The sequence below is a fragment of the Panthera pardus genome, unplaced genomic scaffold, assembly GCF_024362965.1.
Source record: "Panthera pardus isolate Hobbes unplaced genomic scaffold, ASM2436296v1 HiC_scaffold_16, whole genome shotgun sequence".
NCBI classification, from domain to species: domain Eukaryota; kingdom Metazoa; phylum Chordata; class Mammalia; order Carnivora; family Felidae; genus Panthera; species Panthera pardus.
Genome location: NW_026526721.1, coordinates 86,498,344 through 86,525,460, shown reverse-complemented (window position 1 = coordinate 86,525,460; position 27,117 = coordinate 86,498,344). Strand labels below are relative to the sequence as shown.

General features: G+C 39.5%; 2 protein-coding genes across 3 annotated transcripts in view; one reads left to right on the top strand and one right to left on the bottom strand.

The window, feature by feature from the left end:
* The window catches only part of MRPL47 (mitochondrial ribosomal protein L47), a 37,814-nt gene that overhangs the window by 8,400 nt on the left and 2,297 nt on the right, over positions 1–27,117 (bottom strand). For both annotated transcript variants that reach the window (XR_008422508.1, XM_019463238.2), the window contains exons 2-5: positions 26,545–26,696; positions 25,910–25,970; positions 7,894–7,990; positions 1,610–1,740 (exon numbers count right to left, since the gene is read on the bottom strand). Coding sequence is in view for 1 of the 2 variants with exons in the window: in XM_019463238.2 (XP_019318783.1) it covers positions 1,610–1,740; positions 7,894–7,990; positions 25,910–25,970; positions 26,545–26,696 (441 nt within the window). In the remaining variant the exon portion in view is untranslated. The remainder of the gene's footprint in view (positions 1–1,609; positions 1,741–7,893; positions 7,991–25,909; positions 25,971–26,544; positions 26,697–27,117) is intronic.
* On the top strand, positions 1,843–2,151 carry LOC109275105 (non-histone chromosomal protein HMG-17-like; the record flags this gene model as incomplete). The annotated part of the gene is made up of 1 exon (XM_053903678.1): positions 1,843–2,151. A coding segment is annotated over one exon (309 nt), but the record flags the coding sequence as incomplete, so codon positions are not given.

Below are 27,117 nucleotides of genomic sequence, written 5' to 3'. Positions count from 1 at the left end.
GGAGCCTGGGGAACCTGCTTGAGATTCTCTCTCCCTCTTACTCTCTCTCTCTCTCTCTCTGCCCCTCCCCCCAACTTGTGCACTCTCTCTTTAAAAAAAAAAAAAAGAGCCTATCAAATGAACAAGCACTACTATGTGTTATAATTTCGAGAGTACAGGGAGGGTCTCTTATTTTGCTATGCCTCTTTTGCTGACCAACATTTAAAAATTCTACTAAGTATGCTTCCTTTTAGCAGCTCAACCCAAATGTAAATAAAGCCCTGAAGACAGAGACTACACTGGGTCTCCACATTTATTTATACCTCAGTTTGAATGTTTATTATCAGATCCTTTCCCAGGGTCTGACAGGACTTCGGGAGCTAGACACAGGGGACAAAAGGTGGAAAGACTAATGAAAATAAACAGTTTCATAATTTGAACTAGGGCTTATCCTGATACGGCAGCAATGCTTTTTTTGAAAAGGGTTCATGTGGCCTTATTCCCTGAAAACTTTTTTTTTGAGAACTTTTTTTTAATCTCAAGTTCTTTTTAATTAAAAAAATTTTTTTATTGTTTATTTTTGAGAGAGAGACAGAGCGTGAGCTGGGGAAGGGCAGAGAGAGAGGGAGACACAGAATCCCACGTAGGCTCCAGGCTCTGAGTTGTCAGCACAGAGCCCGACACGGGGCTCAAATTCACGAATCATGAGATTATGACCTGAGCCGAAGTTGGCAGCTTAACCAACTGAGCCACCCAGGCACCCCTAATCTCAAATTCTTAATGGGCAGGTGCATGTCCTAAAATTAGCTTCATGGTGTTTATTAATGCTCTATAATTCTATGTGCATATGTACATTTCTCTGGGTAAAAGATCTATAACTTTCACCAGATTCCCAAAAGGTCACATGATTGACAGAAGATTAAGCACCACTGTTATAAAGAACCTACAGGGGCACCTGGGTGGCTCAGTCGGTTGGGCGTCCGACTTTGGCTCAGGTCATGATCTCACAGCTTGTGAGTTCAAGCCCTACATTGGGTTCTGTGCTGACAGCTCAGAGCCTGGAGCCTGCTTCAGATTCTATGCCTCCCTCTCTCTGTGTCCCTCCCCTGTTGTACTCTGTCTCTCACTCAAAAATAAATAGATAATGGGGCGCCTGGGTGGCTCAGTCGGTTAAGCGTCTGACTTCGGCTCAGGTCATGATCTCGCAGTCCGTGAGTTTGAGCCCCGCGTCGGGCTCTGTGCTGACCGCTCAGAGCCTGGAGCCTGTTTCAGATTCTGTGTCTCCCTCTCTCTCTGACCCTCCCCTGCTCATGCTCTGTCTCTCTCCGTCTCAAAAATAAATAAACGTTAAAAAAAAATTAAAAAAAAAAATAAATAAATAGATTAAAAAAAATTAAGAAGTAAAAAAAACTAAAAATAATTGAATCATGAGAATGGGGTGCCTGGGCTACCAAATAAAGCTACCTTCATTCATATCTTGGGGTTCCAAAGGGGTCTGGGGACTTCTGTTTACATTAGATACATCTGTAATAAATTTCATGTGAGAGTTTTTGTAAAAGATACCAGACAGGAGAATAGGGCATGAGATTTCCACTCTCATCTTAGAAAAACCACAGTGGAAACTATGTACCAGATGATTCTTCCAAAGATGTCTCTTCTCCAGGCACCAGGTCTAGCTTTTTCTTGACCAGTCTGAAGAAGTCTTAGGGCATCCTCTCTTTCCTGGACAACTTTATCTAAGGCATCCATGGAATCTATTACCTGGTAAGAGATTAGGAAGATACAATTTCAACAATCACCTACAACAGAAAGGTGGGGAGAAGGACCCCGGGCCCCACCAAAGCTTGTGCTCCACTGAATCCCCACATCCAGCGCCTATGCCCTGCCACAGTCACCACCATACCCAAGAGAAAGAATGAAGGGGATGCTAAAGGACATAAAGCCAAGGTGAAGGATGAGCCACAGAGAAGATGTGCAAGATTTCCTGCTAAACCTGCTCCTCCAAAGACAGAACCCAAACCTAAAAAGGCCCCTGCACAAAAGGGAGAGAAGGTACCCAAAGGGAAAAAGGGGAAAGCTGATGCTGGCAAGGATGGGGATGGCCCTACAGAAAACAGAGATGCCAAAACAGACCAGGCACAGAAAGCTGAGGGTGTTGGAGATGCCAAGTGAAGTGTGTGATTTTTGATAACTGTGTACTTCTGGTGACTGTACAGTTTGAAATACTATTTATCAAGTTTAATAAAAATGCAGAATTGTCTTCTACTTAAAAAAAAATTTTTTTTTAATATTTATTTACTTTTGAGAGAAAGAGAGACAGAGCATGAGCAGGGGAGGGGCAGATAGAGAGGGAATTGGAAGCAGGCTCCAGGCTCTGAGCTGTCAACACAGAACCCAATGCGGGGCTCGAACTTGTGGACCATGAGATCATGACCTGAGTGGAAGTCGGACACTTAACCAACTGAGCCACCCAGGTACCCCGTGTTTTATTTTTTTTAAAGCTATGTTGTTAGCACAAAGAACACTTCATTGTTGTTTTGAGGGAGGGCATATGTCACTAACAGAGTATCTCCAAAGCTAGATTGATACAAGGGGAAAAACACCCTTCCCTTCTAGTTTTGAGAAACTTCCTCCTGGTTCCTAGGAGGAGGGATTCCTTGATGTCAACCCACATTAGCCACCTTGGCACAAATGCCTTGTGGTGTGGAAAAAACTAAAATTCATTAAAAAAATTCTTTTTGGGGGCGCCTGGGTGGCTCAGTCGGTTGAGCGGCCGACTTCAGCTCAGGTCATGATCTCGCGGTCCGTGGGTTCGAGCCCCGCGTCAGGCTCTGTGCTGACAGCTCGGAGCCTGGAGCCTGTTTCAGATTCTGTGTCTCCTTCTCTCTCTGACCCTCCCCCATTCATGCTCTGTCTCTCTCTGTCCCAAAAATAAATAAATAAAAAATAAAAAAAAATTCTTTTTGGATGCTTTTTATTTTTGAGAGAGGGACAGTGAGCAGGAGAGAGAGAGGCAGAGAGAGGGAGAGAATCCCAAGCAGGCTCCATGCCATTAGTGTAGAGCCTGACACAAGGCTCGATCCCACGAACCCGTGAGATCATGACCTGAGCTGAGATCAAGAGTTGGACACTTAACCAACTGAGCCACCCAGGTGCCCCGACACAGATGTTCCTACCTGATTGGCAGCTGCTGCTATTACAGAGAATGGAATATCAGTCTACCCTGATCCTACTCTCCAATGATCCATCAAGATGCAAGAAGATCCTACTGGAACCCCTATTTATTTTTATCTCTTTCTTTTAACATTTCTATTGAAGTTTAAAATGTATACAGTAATATATTAGCAGGGCAAAATATATTCTTTATAAATAAATATTCACCTTTGGGGACTCTAATGACAGATGAGCTAAATTTTTTCATAGCTCTAAATACTGAGGCATTTTTTCGGTTATGTGTATTACCTGTGAGCATCATGACATAGAAATACTGTATACACAAATTTGTTTCTTTTAAGAGCCCTCAAAAACAGAGTGGCAGATTAGATTATAAAGGTAAACTTCCAGGTAGCTGCAGCATCCAAAAGAGATGTGAAAGCCACAAATTTAGATAGACTACCTCATAACCTGTATACGCAGCTCACACTCTATGTATCTGCTCTCCCCTACTTCAATCAAAGCCACACTGAGCAGCTGAATCCACACGTACCTCCTCTTAACTGAATGAATTTCTACAAAACCCCTGAGAAATAAAAGATGGGTGAGAATGGTGAATCCTATTTGGAAGACAGACAAACTTAGAAGAGTGAAGTGCCGTGTAGCCCTTAGGAACCTAGTGAGCCTGGCTGTTCACGGACTACATTAGGGTTTGCCCATGCAAGGTTGCTGCTGGGGCTCCTAACGGAAATCATACCCGATTACTCATGCTCATGCCTCCAGATGAGAAGGAAAATCAGAAATATCAATTAGATACACTTTATTCAAAACAAGCCAACCTTGGAGACCTTTCTTTCCTTTCAGCTTAACTCTTCCAGAGCCAAGAATGTCCTTACACACTTCCACACCTTCAATTTATATCTTGAGAAGGATTCTTTTTAATTTTTTTTCTTGATAAATTTTCCTTAGTAGTATGTCACAAAACTGAGAAGATGCATACATTTGAGGCTTAAAAAAAAAAAAAAATCATGATTGGGGCGCCTGGGTGGCTCAGTTGGTTAAGCATCTGACTTTAGCTCAGGTCATGATCTTGCAGTCTGTGAGTTGAAGCCCCATGTTGGGCTCTGTGCTGACAGCTCAGATCCTGGAGCCTGCTTTGAATTCTCTGTCTCCCTCTCTGTCTGCCCTACCCTGCTCATGTTCTGTCTGTCTGTCTCTATCAAAAAAAAAATAAATAAATAAATAAACATAAAAAAAAACTGAAAAAAAAAATTACGATCACGTTCAGTTTATCTGGAGAAAGCTTTCATTATTTTTGGAATTTACTAATCCAGAAAGTGCAATATATATGACCTATGGGGATGAAGCTCACTTCTGAAATGTATTTTTTTATAGCAGGGAGATGGGGTAATCTATTACTGAAGTTTAAAAGTCTTACAACAGCACCATTCTAACAAAAGCTTATTCAACAAATAAACAATGCGCTATCCATAACTTTCCTTAATAGCAGAATTAGCAAATATCCTGAAAATAAAATCTCAATGCTTTATAAATGTTATGTGGCAATCATCAGGTCTTAGTTTCTAAATACATCATTCGTCATTAAAAGGAATCAGGGTATTCCCCTGTAAAATGGCTGATTCCAGGGATGGGGCAGGAAACGTACAAAATGAATCCAGAACAACTTGCTATGCCTCATAAAAGTGATGAGAACACAGGGGCAAGCCTGAAGGAATCCACACTGGTCCTTAAATCTGGGATGAAGGTATTCAAGAATTATAACTCACTGAATAAAACTGAAATCCCTGAGTCCACAGCGATAGAAGAAAGTGAAGGGAAAGCCATTCCTTACATAAAGCTAACCAATAAATGTAGAATGAATCATGGGATGAAAAAAATGCCCATTTAGCAAACATTGTAGTAATAACTAATCAATAGATGTTAAACCCAGTGAGTGCAAGTTTGAGAAATTACAGGATGTTTATATATGATCTCAATACAAAGAAAAATTAGTAACTATATACACCATGGAGAAACCTGGCAGACATCACACTAAAAAATTATTTTTATTTAAACAAAAAATTTTTTAATGTTTATTTATTATTGAGACAGAAAGAGACAGAGCGTGAGCATGGGAGGGGCACAGAGAGGGGGAGACACAGAATCTGAAGCAGGCTCCAGGCTCTGAGCTGTCAGCACAGAGCCTGACATGGGGCTCAAACTCACAAACCACGAGATCATGACTTGAGCCAAAGTCGGATTTTTTTTTTAAATTTTTTTTTAACATTTATTTATTTTTGAGACAGAGAGAGACAGAGCATGAGCAGGGGAGGGTCAGAGAGAGAGGGAGACACAGAATCTGAAACGGGCTCCAGGCTCTGAGCTGTCAGCACAGAGCCCGATGCGGGGCTCGAACTCACGGACCGTGAGATCATGACCTGAGCCGAAGTCGGCCGCTTAACCGACTGAGCCACCCAGGCGCCCCCAAAGTCGGATTCTTAACCAACTGAGCCACCCAGGCACCCCACACTAAAAAATTATTGATGTGAACACCGGTAACAAAACAAATCCACATCCTGTGCCTCCTAATATTATGTACTGTGAAGAAAACTGTATCACTTCTATGATACTTCCGCCAATCATCATGATTATAATGAGAAACATTAAACAAACCCAAATTGGCCTACACTCTTCAAAAAAATCAATGTTCTGACACACAAAGAAAGACTGAGTATCCAGATTAAAGAAGACTAACGAGATAACAACTGGAAAATGATCCAGAATTTTATTTTGCTATAAATTAGAGGACAACGTCCGGATAACTGATGAAATAGATCTGCAGATTAGATAATAGTATTATATCAATTTCCTGATTTTGAAAGTTGTACAGTGGTTATGTAAGGAAATATCCTTGTTTTTTCACAACATATACTTAATTATTTATGGATGTATATAACTGACTCTTAAACTTCTGAAGAAAAAATGTGTTATTTAGAGAAGGAGGCAGAGAAGGATAAAGCAAATGGGTAAAATATTCACTTAGGGAAACTGGGTGAAAGGTACTTTTGTACTATTCTCTTAACTTTTCTGTCAATCTCATGTTGTGTCAAAATAAAGTTTCAAATAAAAATAAATATGCTATGGAATTCAATTTTCATTAAGTCAGAATAACTTCTTCCTAGTGAGGCTAAATACTAAAACTTTACTCCCTACATTCTTTGACTCTCTGCAGGGATATTAGGTCCGCCCCTCTCAGAGGCAGTGTGGCAATAACGGCTGCGAGTAGCGTGGGGAAACGAACGAACGTGAAGCAGCTGAAGTTAGGCAAAAAGCTGAGTTCTATTTACGATGGCACAGAAACATCAACAAAGAATTAACCTCGTAAGCAATCCAGGCAAAAAACCTTGAGAAATTCAACTAAATAAAACACAAAACTTCTACATGGAAGAAATAGCTTAAACATGTACAGCCATTGGGATGCCCGGGTGGCTCAGCTGGTTAAGTGTCCAACTCTTGATTTCGGCTCAAGTCATGGTCTCATCTCATGGTCGTGAGATTGAGCTCCACGTCTGGCTTGCTTGGGATTCTCATACTCTCCCTGTGCCCCTCCCCCCACACTCGCATGCACTGTCTCTCTCAAAATAAACAAACAAACATTAAAAAAAAAAAATGTGTGGGGCGCCTGGGTGGTGCAGTTGGTTAAGCGTCCAACTTCAGCCAGGTCACGATCTCGCGGTCCGTGAGTTCGAGCCCCGCGTCAGGCTCTGGGCTGATGGCTCGGAGCCTGGAGCCTGTTTCCGATTCTGTGTCTCCCTCTCTCTCTGCCCCTCCCCCGTTCATGCTCTGTCTCTCTCTGTCCCAAAAATAAATTAAAAAACAAAACAAAACAAAAAAAAACGTTGAAAAAAAAAAAAATGTGTACAGCCTTGAAAAAGAAAAGGCAGATCTACATATACTGAAAGGGAAAAGTACCCAGGATATACTAGGTAAGTGAAAGTACAAATGTCAGGAGAGTTTATAAGAGTTTATAACCAAATTAGATAAATTATGTATTAAATAATTATGTAATAATTTTATTATGTAAATAAAAATAATTAGGCACACTTCTACATGCAGAAAAAAATTCTGCTGGATAAACAGGAAACATATACAAATAATTACCTATAGGAGTGGAAATCATGAACCTAAGGGGATTTTTTTTTTAATGATGAAGAAAACCTAATTTGAACAATAGTTGACCTTTTCACAACAATGTGAATGTACTTAATACTACTAAACTATACTGTTAAAAATGATTTAAGAAGGTAAGTTTTATGTTATGTGTTTTTTACTACAATAAAAAAAAAAAAAATGCACTCAAAACTTTGACCTGGTTGGTAGGGCAGTGGCTAAACTGAAACCAGCAATTTAAAATGGTGCAGCTACTTTAAAGAACAGTTGGGCTGTTTCCCAAAATGTTAAATGTAGATTTACCAGCAATTTCACTCCTATCTATGTACCCAAGAGAAATAAAAGCCCATGTCCACACATCTGTTGAGGGTTGCAGATGGGAATGGGGAGGGACTACAGATTGGCATGACACTTCATTTTGGAGTGATGGAGATATTCTACAATAGTGATGTTGCACAACTCTGTACATTTACTAAACATCAAGCAGAAACTTTAAAAAAGAAATCTACTTGCCAAGAAATACAGGAACCATAGACTTACATGTTTTGGACTTTATCCCACACAATAGTCTCTAGCCTCCACAAATGTTACCTTTTCTAACCGCTCCGGACTTGGCATTGGCAACCTCTGCCGCTTGGCCTCCTGCTCTAAAGTTAAGAGCATGTTTCTTTCTTTCAGTAGGACATACCTGTGTCAAAGAACACAAAGCTTGTGATGCTATTCTATGATTACCTTAAGGCTATAGTTTTTGACATCAAAACTAATGATCTGTACTCAAAAATCCTTTAGAAATCTCAATATACAGATCATTACAAAGAATTATCGTTTAAACAGAGCTGTATGAATTCTTACTCATTTGTTCAGTAAATTTTCCATGTGCCACATACTGTATTAAGTGCCAAGAGAGTTACATAAAATATAAAAAATAATCCCTACACTCCAAGTAAAGAGAGAAGATAGACGGTAACATTCACTTACTGCCTATTACATGCCACGCAATGTGCTAATAAGCGCTTTATATATATTACCTCATCTAATTCTCACATCAACCCTTTGGAGTTGGTACTGTTTCCACTTTTTTTTTTTTTTTTAATTTTAGAGAGGCGGTTGGAGAGAAGGGCAGAGGGAGAGGAAGAGAGAGAATCTTAAGCAGGCTCCATGCTCAGCACAGAGACAGATTTGGGGCTCTATCCCATGACCATGACATCATGACCTGAGCCAAAATTAAGAGTTGAACATTCAACCAACTGAGCTACCCAGGCGCCCCTCTACTTTGTAAAAGAAGAAAGTAAGGGTGACAGAAGTAAGGTATTCTGGGGCACATAACTAATTCAAGATTCATAATCTGGACTCCCTGTGTGCAATATTCTTTTTATTTCTACTTCACTAGGCTGCCTCAGAAAATGTAGTGTGATGTGGTGTACTGAGTGGTACAGACTGAGAGAGGGAAGATTTATGTGGGAGAGGTGAGAACATCTCTTCTAGCCAGGATGATCAAAGCAAGCTTCAGAAAGATGGGTTTTGTTAGGCTGGAAAGGAAACCAAAGCAAACATAACCAAAGGTACTAAAGTGGCAAAGGTAAAGTGGGGTAAGTTTTGTGAATAAATGTTTGAGAATTAGAGCTGGAAGAAAGGAAAGGAAATAAATGTCAAGGGCACTGAAAATGACACAAAAGCACTGGGGTATTTTTAGTTAATGGAGGAAGACAATTTTGGGGAAGGAGATAAAATCAGAAGATAAACAGGTTTTAGCCAAGATGAATACTGAACAGCCCTACCTATCCCTTCACCAGTAACCCACGGTAACAGTGCTTTCATACAACTAATTTTTCTACAATGAATCTGTGCTAACACTTCTGACACCAAATGAAAGGTTTTTTTTCCATCCTGATGCCAAATACACGCTGACTTTTCAACACCACTTCTCCAGCACTCTGACACTGAGTACCTGTGGTGCCAGATTACAGATTGAAGGGTACAGTCCCACAAAACTGTCCCCCCACTTCACATGCCAATAGCAAGTTTCAAAGCCCGCATACATCTGACTAACAACTATAAATTCGGTTTCCAATGACCCCTCCTCCTCTGGTTTGATAATTTAATAGAACTGGTTTATTATAAAGGATACAATTCAGAAGCAGCCAAACAGAAGAGATGCATACGGCGTGGTGTGTGGAAGGGGTAAATAGCGTCCCTGCCTTTTCAGGGTATGTTACCCTAACAGCACCTCCTTGTGTTCACCAACTTAGAAGCTCTTCAAACCCAGTTATTCAGGGATTTTTATGGAGGTTTCATACATAAGCACAATTGACTAAATCATGATTCTGGTTAAAGTCAATCCCAGTCCATCTCCTCTCACCAGAGGTGAGGGTGGTGATAAGGCTGAAAGCCCCACCCTCCAATCATGCCTCAAGTCTTTGTGGCAACTAGCCTCTGTCCTGAAGCTACCAAAGGACCCACTAGAAGTTGCTAAATTAGAACAAAAGACACTCCTCTTGGGAAATTCCAAGAGATTTAGGAGCTATGTGTCAAGGAATTGGAGACAAAGACCAAATACATATTTCTTATTTTGTCACATGAGTAAGCCAATAATATTAATGGTTTTAATAAGTATTTTACAATTATTTAATCTGCCATGAAAGATAAATAACCTTTAAATCAGGGAATACAACTTTAAATGTCTACTACATTGCCTAGACAGATAAACAACTGTAAGTGAAGTGGGCTCACTGAAGGAACAGATGGGTAAAAAGTGGTCTGTATGGCTCCATTTAGATGGGGTAGTTGCTATACAGCAGCCAGTTGCTACAATGCAGGAAGGCAGGTCCAGTGTTGCCAGATTACACTTCTGATTATTTAAGAGGAACCAGAAATCCTTATTTTTGTGTTAAATTTCCCAATTTTAAAAACAGTACACTCCAAACAAACCCTATCAGCTCAGAGAAATCACTGTCCAGATTGGGAATGAATCTCACTCTGTCTCTACTGACATGAGAGCTACAGTGTTAAGTGTATCCCATCTCCCACTGCTATAAAGGAGCCTCTGTCTCAGAGTACTAATAAAACAGTTCAAATACCAGGGGTCTTTAACAGACCTCAACAGGTTCCTGCCTCTGAACTTCTTCTCTTTTGTCTAGGCACTTTGAGAGACAGAACTCTTTCTCCTCAGTTCCTCTGCCCCTATTGGGTGAAGATCTCTCAGAAAAATACCATACCAGAATTCCTTTCTTCCAAAATGGGGAAATAATTCTAGAATTTGACAGCAGTAATGAAAATAGCCAATCAGATAAATTAAATGGGGTGCCTGGGGGGCGCCTGGGTGGCGCAGTCGGTTAAGCGTCCGACTTCAGCCAGGTCACGATCTCGCGGTCCGTGAGTTCGAGCCCCGCGTCAGGCTCTGGGCTGATGGCTCGGAGCCTGGAGCCTGTTTCCGATTCTGTGTCTCCCTCTCTCTCTGCCCCTCCCCCGTTCATGCTCTGTCTCTCTCTGTCCCAAAAATAAATAAAAAACGTTGAAAAAAAAAATTTAAAATTAAAAAAAAAAAAAAAAAGGGGGTGCCTGGGTGGCTCAGTAGGTTAAGCATCTGACTTTGGCTCAGGCCATGATTTCACGGTTCGTGCGTTTGCGCCCTACACTGGGTGAGCTCAAGCCCTGCTTTGGGTAAAAACATGAGCCCTGCTTCGGTTGAACCCTTGAACCCCCTTCTCTCTCCCTCTCTCTGCCCCTCACTCACTGCACTCTCTCTCGCTAAAAAAAAATAAATAAAAAAATAATAATTTAAAAAATAGCCCTTTGACATCTTTTTTTCTCCATCTCTGACAGCACTATAGCTGGAGTCCGGGAACACTGATCATTTGTCCCTATTGGATCAGTTACCGTTCTCTTTAGGGGCAAGGTCTCCAACTGATATTGGTAGAATCCACAGTTCATCTCCCATCAAGATTCAAACAGATCCCTCAAAACCTGTCCCCAGAATTAATGAATATCTTATAAAGAACCTTGCAAGGCATCAAGCCCATAATAAAAGATTACACTAGTCCCTGTAATACCTCTAATTTTACCTATAAGAAAACCCAATGGCTGAGGATGGAGGTTTGTCCAGGACCTCCAAGTAATAAATAACATTGTTATCCTTTGGCATCTTGTTCCTAACCCCTCCCCCCATGTTACTGACACCCAATCCTACTGAAAGCAAAATTTTCACCACAACTGATCTATGCAGTGCATATTTTAGTATTTCAGTTGATGAGGATAGCCAAACTCGCACTTGGGAAGAATGGAAAATACACCTGGACAATAATGCTCCAGGACTAGAAAGTCCTTACTTTTAGAAACCTTAAAAACTGATGTGGATGACAGAGTTTTCTGGAGGCTCTACTTTATTAAAATATGTAGATTATTTGCCTCCTTGCTTCCCTTCTCAAAACTCTTCACAGGAAAACAGCATCTACCTGTTACAAGTTTTGGCTTTAGGGACATAAACTCTCCAAAGAAAAATTGCAGTTTGCTCAAACTCAGGTTTGATACTTAGGGCACCTGATCTTGGAACAAGGACATTTGGATTCAGGTAGACTTCAAGACATCCTGAACTTCCCCAAACCTACAACTAAGTGCCAGTTAAGAGGTTTTCTTGGACTTATTTGCTACTGTTGAAAATGAGATTCCAAACTTCTTACTGCTCTAACTCTATATATGCTTTACTAAAAAATGACAAGCTTGACCTTATTGTTTGGAAAGGATGGGAAGACATAGCCTTTGGGAACTTTAAAGAAGAGCCTAATAAATGCCTCCTGCCCTCTGGAATGCTAATTATCAACTTTCCTTTTTCCTCTTAGATAAGAGGGAAGGGAATGCTCTTGGGGGAGTACTCACCCAAAAACATGGGGACCATCATCAACACACAGGGCATTATACCTACCAACTACACCCTGGGGCACAGGAGTCCCCCTTGTCTCAGAGCCATTCCTGCCACCACCCTTTTAGTTAAGGCCACTAACGAAATAGTAATGGGATCCCCTTTACCATCCTTGTATTGTGGCCAAGGACAAAACCACAAATATTTATGCCAATGGCTGGTATGCCTTTAGAGTAGCTGATGAGTTTGGAATATTATGGAAACAAGGTTTCCTTACATTTAATGGGGATAAAATTAAAAATGACTCCTATGTCCAAAATTTACTAGATGTCATACTTAAAAAAAATTTTTTAACGTTTATTTATTACTGAGAGAGAGAGACAGCATGAGCATGGGAGGTGCAGAGAAAGGAGGAGACACAGAATCTGAAGCAGGCTCCAGGCTCTGAGCTATTGGCATAGAGCCTGACATGGCCTTGAACCCACGAACCGCGAGATCATGACCTGAGCTGAAGTCAGACGCTTAACCAACTGAGCCACCCAGGCGTCCCAATATGCCATACTTTTACTGGCTGTTCTGGCTATTATTATTTTTTTTTGGTTTCAAGAGTAGAATTTAGTAGGGCCCCCCGGTGGCTCAGTCGGTTAAGTGACCGACTTTGAATTTGTGAGTTCAAGCCCTGCATCGGGCTCTATGCTGACAGCTCAGAGCCTGGAGCCTGCTTTGGATTCTGTGTCTCCCTCTCCTCTTCGTGCTCTGTCTCTCTCTCTCAAAAATAAATAAACGTTAAAAAAATTAAAAAAAAAAACTTTTTTTTTTTAACGTTTATTTATTTTTGAGACAGTGAGAGACAGAGCATGAACAGGGGAGGGGCAGAGAGAGAGGGAGACACAGAATTTGAAACAGGCTCCAGGCTCTGAGCTGTCAGCACAGAGCCTGACGTGGGGCTCGAACTCACGGACCGTGAGATCATGACCTGAGCTGAAGTTGAACGCTTAACTGACCAAGCCACCCAGGCGCCTCCAAAAAAATTTTTTTTAAACAAAATAGAAAGAAGAGTAGAATTTAATGATTAATCACTTACATATAAAGCTCTGGCTATTATTAATATTCCAGGGGATTCCAGACTTAACTTCCTGGACGCCAAAGGAAACCACCTCACTGATATTTCTGCCTAAAACGCTGCTCTCAAGGAAACCAGGAGCCAAACCTCTGTCATGGTCCAAAGGGATGTTCTCCCAAATAGTAATTTGGAAAAAAAATGATCAGAAATACCCAACAATTGCCCCAGAGAGGGAATAACAATATTGGAAATCTAATTAATTGTTCCATAAGAAAGAGAGAACTTTGGTTTGGATCAAGTAACAATCCTGCCCTACCAGAAAATCTAAAATTCCCAATTACCACTGTATATGCATAAACAGTATCTACTCACATGATAGCATTCATGAACCAATATTGGTGGGGAAATGTTAATAAGGTAACAAAAGTGCCTACCTCCCTTGTCCCACCAAAATACAATACAAAGAAACCTGTTCACACAAATGAATTTCATACAGTTCCCCCGTTTCATGGATGTATATATGTTTTAGTCATGGTTTGTATGTTTTCTCACTCACCAAAGCTTTCTCTTGTAGATAGGTTAATGCTTCTTCTGTGGCTAAAATTCTGTTAGAAAAAGATTATCCCTACCTGGGGAAACCCTCTTGAACTCCACAATGATTGGTGAATGCACTTTACTGATTAGGTGCTTCAACCAGTCTGTGCTGTTTGGCCGGTTTTATAACACTTTTATTGTGCATATCGTCCTCAAACCTTGGGGTAGTTGAATGTACTAACAGCACTATTAAGACTCAATTGGGCAAAATTTGTAGAGACCCTCCAAATACCCTGGCCAAAGGCACTGCTATTAGTCTTTCTAAATCTCAAATCTACCCCCTTTGAAATTCATAAGCTTTCATCCCATGAGATAGTTGCAGAACATCCATTGTAGTTGGCCCCTGCCTCCTGTGACCCAGAGCTGACAGAAGGAAGACAGACATCAATATTGTAAAGGCCCAATTACTTCCATTATAACTAACTATGCTTTGTTAGAGCCATCTTTTCACAGTGCACTCCCTGGAGATGGCAACCTTAAGCATCACACTTTGCAACCTGGAGATTTCGTCTACTGAAAAAGACTAAAACTACTCTCCAAACTCCAAAACTACTCTCTTCAACCTTGCTGGGAAGGTATATACCTGCATGAGAAACTGCTAACTAACCCTCGTGCCGCCAAACTCCAAGGAATAGAATCCTGGATTCACATGACACATCTAAAGAAAGCACTAAACCCTGACTGGACCTGCACACCATCTAGGGACCTGAAAGTAAAGATTTCCTGGAATTGAAGCAGAAATGACAAGACAGCTTTATCAACATGTCCAGACCAGGCCTGCATACCTTTTCCTGTTTGCTTCTCCCAACTCTTTACCTGAAAGTGGAAAGAAAACACCCTTATGTGCATTTCCCAAATGCTGGCGAAAGGGGGCAACATCTTTTTTCATTATGGGCTTTCAGAAACAGCTTCATCATGATCTTGTGATGAAATACTTTTTCACTTGCTTTTTCTGAAGGGTTAGAAGGTTCAGAATTCCAAAAGTCTTTCATCTAACCTATTATCTGATTCTGGATTCTTACCCAAATTCACAGTCTCTGAATATGTAACCTTATAGGTTGTATCACTGGATAATGTCTATTTTCTTTTCTTTTTTTGTTTTAACATTATTTTTGAGAGAGAGAGAGAGAGGGACAGAGTACGAGCGGGAGAGGGGCAGAGATACAGAGAGGGATACACAGAATTGGAAGCAGGATCCAGGCTCTGAGCTGCCAGCACAGAGCCCGACATGGGGCTCGAACCCACGAACCGCGAGATCATGACCTGAGCTGAAGTCAGATGCTTATCCAACTAAGCCACCCAGGCACCCCTGGATAATGTCTATTTTCAAATAGTTCTTTTGAGATAATACTGTTTTAATACATCTCTGAAGTTTTGCTATTTTTTGCAAAAGTTCATTAACTATTGATCCATGTGTATACCTGCACTGTATCTTCCAAAATGCACTTGATCAATTCTTCCAATGAGCTCTTGCAGAGTCCCCTATTTTGCTTTCATGGCCACTTTTAAGTGGGGACTTGCAGGAGGCATACATGACTCTGGGATGGAGTTTGCCTCTGTATGGAGAACTTTCTCCTATAAGTTGGAGTAAGTGCCAATAAATATCTTCAGCTGACTACTTTCAGACCTAGGGTCTTATTTAGAACCATAAAACAATTTTGAATTATTTTACTTCTTGTGTTTTATATAATTACTTAAAATTCTTATACTTTGTTTCTTGTTAAACTTCTGTAAAAATGATGCACCCAGACACATGGAAGATGGCAGAGTAGGAGGATCCTAGGCTCACCTCATCCCATGGACACACCTAGATAACACCCACCTCAATGTAAGTAACCCAGAAAATGACCCAAAGATTGGCATAATAAGACTTTTTCACAGCTAAATGTAGAGAAGAGGCCACACCGAAGAGGGTAGGAAGGATGGAGACATAGTAGAGAGGCAAACAAACACAGGACCGTCTGTAAGAGGGACAGGGTGGGCACAGAAGAGGGGAGAGAGGAGCAGACCCCACCCCAGGCACCCCAGGCATGCAGGACCAGCACTGGGAAGATAGATTCCCATGACATAAAATTCCCATCCCATAATTCTCCCTTTGAAAACCAGAGGGGCTTAATTTCTTGAGTTCTTGTTGTCACGGGGGTTTAACACTTAGAACTTTAAAAATCAGCAGGCTTGGGTCAGGGAGAGTAGAAGGCCAAGAGGAAACTGAGTCCCCATCCTTAAAGAGACAAGACAACAAATAGCCCCGCTGAGATTCAGCACAGAGCACCAGTTTGAAAGACGCCTGGGGTGTACAAGGAGATTTGTTTGCTAATTTTGGGGCCTATGCTGGAGGGGCAAGTCTTAGGGAGACTTCTCCAGGAACAAAGGAATTGGTGGGCACCATCTCCTTCCCCCACTCTCCAGGCTAGATACAGACACCCGTGGGAACCAATGCAGTGCAAACAGTCTCTACCTAGCTCACTAACAGTGTGCCTGGCCCCCAACCACTTTTGCAGATCTACCCCTTCCAACCCAGCTTCTTCCTATAGCAGACCTGAGCAAACCCTGCTATCACTGTGCACCTGCCCCTGTGTTCCTCTGTGGACTTGCTCCCTCCAACTCTCTCTCAGTAGGCGTCCATCCAAAGTGACACCACAAGCCTGGCAGTGTGCAAGCAGCCCTGATGGGTTAGCATCACCCCAAATTGATTCCTGTCCTGGGGAAAGAGGAAGATAACCGCACACGCTAGTTCCACTGTGGTCCCAGCAGCGGACTGGGGGCAGACATCTGGTGTGACTGCAGGCCTTGTCCAACAATGAAAGCTTCTTAGAGGACAACACAGAGAATACCCTACAGTTCAGTGCAACTGCAGCTCTGGCAAACACCTAGTCTGACCCAACTCAAGCTAAGGTTACCCCAGACAGGCCCACTAACAACACAGGAACAAAACTCTGGCTGCAACATGCAGAGAACCGTTGTAAATGAGTGACAAGGCAGATACACTTCAGCCGCAAGAGTAAGGTGCATGCCACACTCATAGGAAACACCCCTGAAGCACCAGGTTCGGGTGAAGTGCAGGGCACTTTAGGAACTCTTCTTCATAAGACCACTACTTTCAAGAGCAGGAGAGATAGCTGACTTTCCTAGCACACAGAAACAGATGAAAAGAGTTAGACAAAATGAGGAGACAGAGGAATATGTCCCAAGTGAAAGAACAGGACAAAATCACAGCAAGAGACCTAAACGGAATGGAAATAAGCAATATTCGTGACAAAGAATTTAAACTAATAGTCATAAAGATACTTCCTGGACTTGAGAAAAGAGTGGAGGACCTTGGTGAGACCCTCAACAAAGAGACAGAAAATGTAACTCAATAACTTACATTAAAAATACACTAAACAGGGGTGCCTGGATGGCTCAGTTGGTTAAGCATCCAACTCTTGATCTCAGCTCGGGTCTTTGAGTTTGAGCCCCACGTTGGGCTCTGCACTGACAGTGCAGAGTCTTCTTGGGATTCTCTCTCTCTCCCACTTTCTCTCTGCCAATCCCCCACTCGCACGCGTGCACTCTCAATCTCTCTCCCTAAAAATAAATAAATAAACTTAAAAAAATACATAAAAAATACATTAAATAGAATAAATGCTAGACTAGAGGAAGCAGAAGTATGGATCAACAACCTGGGGTGCAGAGTAATGGAAAGCAATCTTGCTGAATGGGAGAGAGAAAAAAAATAATTAAAAAAAAAATTTTTAAATAGGCTTAGAGAACTCAGCAACACCATCAAACATAATAACATTAGCATTATAGAGATCCCAGAAGGGGAAGAGAGAGAAAAGGGGGCAGAAGAGTTTTGTGAAGAAATAATAGCTGAAAACTTCCTGAATCTGAGAAAGGAAATAGAAATCCAGGAGGCACAGAGCGCTCCCAACAAAATCAACCCAAGGAAGGCCACACCAAGACACTTAGTAATTCAAAGGGCAAAAAGTAGTGAACAATTTTAAAAGTAGCAAAAGAAAACTGTTACATACAAGGGGAATCCCCTAAGGCTATCAGTTGATTCTCAACAGAAACTTTCTAGGCCAGAAGGGAGTGGCATGATATATATTAAGTGCTGAAAGAAAAAAACCTGCAACAAAGATACTCTAACATTCAGGAAGGCTACCACTCAGAATAATAGGAGAGATAAAGAGTTTCCCAGACAAAAGCTAAAGGAATTCATCACTAAACCAGCTTTATAAGAAATGTTAAAGAGGACTCTGAGTAGAAAGGACCAAAGGAAAGTAGGAAGCAAAGAGCAATAAAATTAAGTATATCTATAAAAATCAATCAAGGATTTTACAAAATAAAAGGATGTAAAGTAGGACACTATATACCTAAAATGTGGGGGAGAGAGGAGTAAAAATTTAGTGATTTTAGGATGGGTTCCAAACTCAAGCGACCATTAACTTAATACAGACTGCTATATGCACAAAATGTTATATATAAACCTTATAGTAACCACAAATCAAAAACTGGCAATAGATATATAAAAAATAATGAGAAAGGAATCCAAGTATATCCCTAAAGAAAGCCAGCAAACTGTAAGAGAGCAAGAGAAGGAACAGAGAAGGACAAAAATAATCATAAAACAATAACAAAATGGTTACATGCCTATCAATAACTACTTTGAATGTAAATGGACTAAACACCAAATCAAAAGACATAAGGTGATGGAATGGATAAAAAAAGCAAGATCCATCTATATGCTGCCTACACAAGACTCATTTCCGACCTAAACACACATGCAGATTCAAAGTAGAGGGATGGAAAAGCATTTATCATGCAAATAGAAATGAAAGGAAACCTCGGGTAGCAATACTTACAATGGACAAAGTGGATTTTAAAACAAAGACTGTAACAAGAGACAAGGAAGGATGCTATATAATCATAAAGGGAAAAATCCAACAAGAATACGTGACAATTGTATTTATGCACCTAAAAACCTAAAGCAGCTAATAACAAACATAAAGGAAATAATCAACAGTAAATACAATAATAGCAGGGGACTTTAATACCCCACTTATATCAATGGATAGATCATCTATCTAAACAGAAAATCAACAAGGAAACAGTGGCTCTGAATGACACACGGAACCAGATGGATCTAAAAGATATTCCATCCTAAAAAAGCAGAATACACAGTCTTTTCAAGTGTAGAAAAGAGCATTCTCCAGAGTAGATCACATGTTAGGGCACAAAAGAAGTCTTAACAAATTCAAAAAATTCAAAGTCATACTATGCATCTTTTCTGACCACAATGCTATGAAACCAGAAATCAACTACAAGAAAAATCTGGAAAAAATGCAAATACATGGAGGTTAAATAACATGCTACTAAACAATGAATATGGCATCGATGGGGCGCTTGGTTGGATCAGTCGGTTAAGCGTCTGACTTCGGCTCAGGTCATGATCTAGCAAGTTCGTGGATTCAAGCCCCGCATCAGGCTCTATGCTGACAGCTCAGAGCCTGGAGCCTGCTTTGGATTCTGTGTCTCCCTCTCTCTCTGCCCCTCCTCTGCTCGGGCTGTCTCTCTCTCAAAAATAAATAAACATTAAAAAAAATTTTTTTTTAAAAAACAGTGAATGGGGACAAAAAAATCCAATGAACACAATGAATGGGGTCAACCAAGAAATCAAAAAGGAAATTATAAAATACACGGAGACAAATGAAAATGAAGACACAACACTCTGAAATCACTGGGATGCAGCAAAAGTAGTTCTAAGAGGGGAATTAATAGCAATACAGGCCTATATTAATAAGCAAGAAAAATCTCAAATAAACAACCTAACCTTACACCTAAAGGAGTTAGAAAAAGAACAACAAACAACCCAAAGCCAGTAGGAAGAAGGAAGGAATAAAGATTAGAGCAGAGATCAATGAAACAGAAACAAAAACAATAGAACAGCTCAATGAAACTAGGAGCTGGTTCTTTGAAAAGATCAATAAAATTAATAAACCTTTAGCCAGGCTCATTAAAAAAAAGAGAGAGAGAAAGAACTCAAAATCAGAAAGAGGAGAAATAACTGACAACATAGAAATAACAAGGATTATAAGAGAATATTATGAAAAATTATATGCCAACAAATTTGACAACCTAGAAAAAATGAATTCCTAGAAACATATAACCTCCCAAAACAGAATCAGGAAGAAATAGATAACTTGAACAGACCAATGACCAGCAATGAAATTGAAGCAGTAATCAAAAAATTCCCAACACATGAAACTAAAGGACCGGATGGCTTCACAGGAGAATTCTATCAAACACTTTTTATAAAAGAGTTAATACTTCTTCTTCTCAAACTATTCCAAACAATAGAAAAGGAAAGAAAGCTTCCAAATTCATTCTATGAGACCAACAGTACCCTGATACCAAAACTAGATAAAGACACTACAAAACTCCAGGCCAATAGCTCCAAAGAACATAATGCAAAAATCCTCAACACAATACTAGTGAAACAAATCCAACAATACATTAAAAACAGTAATTTACCATAATCAAGTAGGATTTATTCCTGGGATGCAAGGGTGGTTCAAAAATCACAAATCAATCAATGTGATACATCACAGCAACAAGAAAAAAAGAAAAAACCCTATGATCATTTGAATAGATGCAGAAAAAGCATCTGACAAAATACAACATCTATTCATGATAAAAACCCTCAACAAAGTAGATTTAGAGGGACTATATCTCAACATAAAAAAGGCCATATATGAAAAACCCATAGCTAACATTATACTCAATGGTGAAAAACTGAGAGCTTTTCCCCTAAGATCAGGAACAAGACAAGGATGTCCACTCTCATCACTTATATTCAACATAGTACGAGGAAGTCCTAGCTACAGCAATCAGACAACAAAAAGAAATAAAAGGCATCAAAATTGGTAAGGAAAAAATAAAACTTTTGCTATTTGCAGATGACTTGATACTATATATAGAAAATGCTAAAGACTCTACCAAAAAAACTACTAGAACTGACAAATGAATTCGGTAAGGTCACAGGATACAAAATCAATCCACAGAAATCTGTTGTATTTTTATACACTAATAATGAAGCAACAGAAAGAGAAATTAAGAAAACAATCCCATTTATAACTGCACCAAAAATAGTAAGGTACCTAGGAATAAATTTAACCAAGGAGGTGAAAGATCTGTACTCTGAAAATTAAAACGCTGATGAATGAAACTGAAGATGATACAAACAAAAAGATATTCCATGCTCATGGACTGGAGAACAAATATTATTCAAATGGCCATACTACCCAAAGCAATCTATAGATTTAATGCAGTCCCTATCAAAATACCACCAGCATTTTTCACAGAACCAGAATAAACACTCCTAAAATTCATATGAAACCACAGAAGACCCTGAATAGCCAAAGCAATCTTGAAAAAGAAGAACAAAACTGGAGGTATCACAATCCCAGATTTCAAGTTATATTACACACCTGTAGTAATCAAGAGAGTATGGTACTGATGCAAAAAGAGACACATAGATCAACAAAACAGAATAGAGAGCTCAAAAATAAACCCACCATTATCTGGTCAATTAATCTTTGACAAACGAGGCAAGACTATGCAGTGGGAAAGACAGTCTCTTCAACCTTCAACAAATGGTGTCGGGAAAACTGGACTGCTACATGCAAAAGAATGAAACTGGACTGCTTTCTTACACTATACACAAAAATAAACTCAAAGTGTATTAAAGATCTAAATGAGAGACCCAAAACCATAAAAATCCTATAAGAGGGTATATGCAGCAATTTCTTTGATATCAGCTGTTAACAGTATTTTTCTAGATAGATCTCCCGAGGTAAAGGAAACAAAAGCAAAAATAAACTATGGGAACTACTCAAAATAAAAAGCTTCCACACCGCAAAGGAAATAATCAAGAAAACAAAAAGACAACATAGTTAATGGGAGAGGATGTTTGCAAATAACATATCTGATAAAACATCAGTATCCAAAATATATAAAGAACTTCTATAACTCAACACTAAAAAACCCCACAAATAACCCAATTAAAAAATAAACAGGGGGCGCCTGGGTGGCGCAGTCAGTTGAGCGTCCAACTTCAGCCAGGTCACGATCTCGCGGTCCGTGAGTTTGAGCCCCGCGTCGGGCTCTGGGCTGATGGCTCGGAGCCTGGAGCCTGTTTCCGATTCTGTGTCTCCCTCTCTCTCTGCCCCTCCCCCGTTCATGCTCTGTCTCTCTCTGTCCCAAAAATAAATAAAAAAAAAAAGTTGAAAAAAAAATTTAAAAAAATAAAAAAATAAAAAAATAAAATAAACAGAAGGCATTAGCAGACATTTCCCCAAAGAACACACACACAGATGGCCAACAGACACATGAAAAGATGCTCAACATTACTCATCATCAGGGGAATGCAAATCAAAATCACAATGAGGTATTATTTCATACCTATCAGAATGGCTAAAATAAAAAACACAAGAAACAAGTATTGGAGAGGATGTGGAGAAAAAGGAACTCTTGTGTATTGTTGGTGGGAATGTAAACTGGTACAGCCACTGTAGAAAACAGCATGGAGGTTCCTCAAAAAATTAAAAATAGAATTACCAAATGATCCAGTAATCCCACTATTAGGTATTTACCCAAAGAATACTAAAACACTGGGGCACCTGGGTGGCTCAGTCAGTTAAGTGTCTGACTTTGGCTCAGGTCATGATCTCACCGTTCGTGAGTTCGAGCGCCGTATCAGGCTCTGTGCCAACTGCTTGGAGCCTGGAGCCTGGAGCCTGGAGCCTGGAGCCTGGAGCCTGGAGCCTGCTTCGGATTTTGTGTCTCTCTCTACCCCTCCCCCACTCACACTCTGTCTCTGTCTCTCAAAAATGAATAAATGTTTAAAAAAATAAATAAAAAATACTAAAACACTAACTTGAAAAGATATATGCACCATGTTTACTGCAGCATTATTTACAATAGCCAAAGTATGGAAGCAACCCAAGTATCCATCAATAGAAGAATGGATAAAGAAGATGTGGTATATATGTACACTAGAATATTAGTCATAAAGAATGAAATCTTGACATTTGCAACAACACGGATGGATCTAGAGGGTACAATGTTAAAATAAAATAAGTCAGAGAATGACAAATAGTGTATGATTTCACTCATATGTGGAATTTAAGAAACAAAACAAAGTATAAAAGAGAAAAAAAAAGAGAGTCTTAGAGAACAAACTGATGGTTACCAGAGGGTAGGTAGGCACTGAGATGGGTGAAACAGGTGAAGATTAGTAAGAGTACACTTATGGTGAAAAGCACTGAGTAACTGGGTCAATCAGGTATCGTATACCTGAAACTAATATAACACTAAGTTAATTATACTGGAAATTTAAAAAAAGAAAATGATGCACCCAATAAGGAGATGATCTCCAACAGTTGGGACCTAGAGAAAATATAAACCTTAGATGGGAAGTGCCTAAGAATTCTCCCTCCTAATCTTCCTGTTACTTAAATGTGATCTGAAGTGGTTTCCAACTATTAGGCACCTTCCCTCCAAGGTAGGACATGACAACCAGGAAAGGTTCTTCCTGACACTGAAGGAAAAAACCACTAAATATAGAAAAACGGACTCTTCCTCTGCACTGCTTTCAAGGAGAGATCTTGATCAAAAGGGGGAAATGTGAGGGGCACCTGGGTGACTCAGTCAGTTAGCATCCGACTTCAGCTCAGGTCATGATCTTGCAGTTTGTGAATTCGGGCCCTGTGCTGACAACTCAGAGCCTGGAGCCTGCATTGGCTTCTGTGTCTCCCTATCTGTCCCTCTCCTACTCACACTCTTTCTCTCTCCAAAATAAATAATCGTTAAAAAAAATTGAAAGAAAAAAAAAAAAAAAGGAGGGGAATGTGAAAATTAATAAAAGGAAACCTCACTAAAGTAGACTGGAGATCCTAGAAGGGGAGCCATACCATTCCACGTCAGTTACAGGAAAAACTGTCAATTACAGATCCCTAATAGAAGACTCAACAGGAAAGAATCATCAATTACAGGCCCCAAAGGGAAAGATAAACAAGGCCATCTACAAGAAATTGACTACCTCTGAAACTCAGCCAATGAGTAACCATCATCACTCTGAACTCCTGCTTTTGTACAACACTTTCATTCAAAACAATCCCTTCCAACCTCCTCTTCCTTCTCCATAAAATAATATTCCTTTGTAGGATTTGTCTATGGTTTTGCCACAGCTTGCTTGTCCTTAATTAAAAGTGTCTAATTCCCAAATAAACCCATTTTTGCTGATAAAATAACTTATTTTATTTATTTATTAAAGTTTATTTATTTTGAGAGAGACAGCATGAGTAGGGGAGGAGTAGAGAGAGAGGCAGAAAGAGAGAATCCAAGCAGGCTCCACATCATCAGTGCACAGCCCAATATGGGGCTCAAACTCACGAAACTGCGAGATCATGACCTGAGCTGAAACCAAGAGTAGGACACTTAACCAATGGAGCCACCCAGATGCCCCTATTTTTATTCTATTAAAAAAAATGTTTATTTATTTTGAGAAAGACGAGTGTGTGTGCACACGTTGAGGAGCAGAGAAAGGGAGAGGGAATCACGAGCAGGCTCCATGCTGTCAGCAGCAGAGCCCTATGTAGGGCTCAATCTCACAAACCACACCAAGTGAACCTCATGAACTGTGAGATCAAGACCTGAGCCAAAGTTTAGAGTTGAATGCTTAAGGACTGAGCCACCCAAGCGCCCCAATTATTTTATTGTTAGGTTAATAGCAAAATGGATGAAGGGGGTAAGAAAGTACAAATTTCCAGTTACAATGTAGCAGGACTCTTGCACAGATTCCTGACACCGAGGCCTTTCTTTCCAGTAAACAACTTTATTCGTGCAGGCACTGCTTAGTTGGGTTCCTACAAGAAAAACTGAGTCCCGAATGCCACGCGGCACAGTTTTTTATACATTTTCTATTTCTTTGTCTCCCATATATGGTAACACACAAACATGCAGTCTGATTAAGTGGTCTCATGTTACAAGGTCATGATGGATGTTGTCACATAGGTGTATAGCCAGGTTGCCTTCAGGTTTTTTGCGTTTTTTCTCTCCTTAGGGAGGGGACCCTACCACAAAATAAGTCATGGTGATATAATGTACAGCATGGTGACTGTAGTTAATAATACTGTACTGCATATTTGAAAATAGGTAGGAAAGCAGATCTTGAAAGTTCTCATCACAAGGAAAAAAACTTTTCTATGTATGGTGACATATTTGAACCAGACTTACTAAGGTGATCATTTTATAATGCATACAAATACCGAATCATTACAGTGTATCCCTGAAATACAGCGTTATATCAATTACTCCTCAATAAAAATACAAATACAAGTAAATAAATAAATAAATCATCCATTAAAAATGCTTAATGGATGCATTAAACCACACTGACTTAAATCCTCTCAACCCTCTCTAATTCATCAGGAAAATTTGCCAGAAAAATTTAGCTAAATTCCCAATTAAATGCACCCTCCAACATATTTCCCCAGGGCAAATAAGCTAAAGATTCCAGACCATGGATAAGGTAATAAAAAGGAGGAAGGCTTAAATGTGACAAACTCTTCCTATTTCATTTTATTAGTTTACTAAAATTGTTAGTATAAAAATGCTTGTATGGGGATGCCTGGGTGGCTCAATTGGTTAAACTCTCAACTCTTGATTTCCACTCAGGTCATCATCTCACAGCGAGTTTAAGCCTCTCATCAGCCTCAGCGCCGACTGTACAGAGCCTGCTTGAGAGTCTCTCTCTGCCCCCCACCCCCCCCAAAAATTATGCTTTCTCTCTCAAAATAAATAAAATAAACTTAAAGAAAAAGATGCTAGTATGACTGGTAGCAGTTACAGTAAAATTTCTTAATCCCCAACTATTTGAGAACACTAATACATTTGTCTTAAAATCTTTACTGGTTTTACATATCATCCATAGTATTATAAGACAAATCACTTTCTCAATTTCTTACATCAAATAGATGTAAAGTTTATACCTCATTGTCATATTTTAACTGCTTCAAACACCTACATATTAATGTATTCAGTATACTTACCAAAGTTTATGTAAATCTTCATTACTTTTATTCCTTAATTGCTGACAGGTCCATGAAGCTCCTATTAAAATTATGAAATTCACAGACACACACAGAAAAATTTATGAAATTCACAACATGAAATAATTTTCTAGCTATGTGCCTTGTGGCAGATTATTCAACTTCTCTAAACCTGTTTCCTTATCTGTAAAATATAATAGTTTTATCATATCATAGTATAGTACACAATTAGGACTAAACTGGCATTCAATTAGGTAACACATAAAATATTAGTAATGTCACTGGCAATAGCATTAAAAAAATGTTGGTACTAAAAAAGAATGTGTTTCCACAGTTTAATACCAAAATATTTCATATCATTATAAACATGTAATTATCTCTAAAAAATGAAATCTAAACCAAATCTCTGGCCTCACTTCAGTTAACAATTTCAATTTACTCCTCTTCTAAGCCTTTTGTCAACCTGCCAATCAACAATTAACTGTACTATTACATTGTCCTTTTAATTTTCTCTCACATTCCCAAAAGAAATAAAAAAAGGAAACACCTAAATGATCCCCAAGGTGGATAAATAATCCCAAAGTAATGGAGGATTTAATAAATATATTTAATATCAGTCAACCCAAATATCTTACCAGATTTCACTTTTTCTTCCCCCCAATTCTTTGGGTCATCAAAAAATTCTTCCAGTCCTTTTCTTGACAATGTGGTATGAAGTAATCTACACTGGTGAAAAGATGTGACATTTGGTATATTCTTAGGCAAAAGACTAAGAGAAAACCTGCAACTGAACATATATAAACAAGTGATCAGAGTTTTGCAACATTTGGATTTTACAAGCAATAATTGGAATCATTTCCTCATCTACAATGTTAAAAAAAAAATTAGGGTTTTTGCACAAAGAACAAACTTATAAAATGCTTTAGAAATAATTTTCAATATTGCATTATAGATGCTGCTACCCTTTAATTTCAGAGATTAATATATTCACATAATTTTGGAGATAGTATCTTGATAAAATTATACTTAAGGTTAACACTTTTAGGCTTTTCATTCCTGGCTAGTGGTTACATAAGCAGATAAAAACATTCTGAAGATTAATTTTGCAACATGTATCACAAGCCTCAATGCTTCCCCCTTCAACCCAAAATTCATCTAGAAATTTCAACTAAAATATGATGAGAATTAATAAAAATATCTATTAAAGC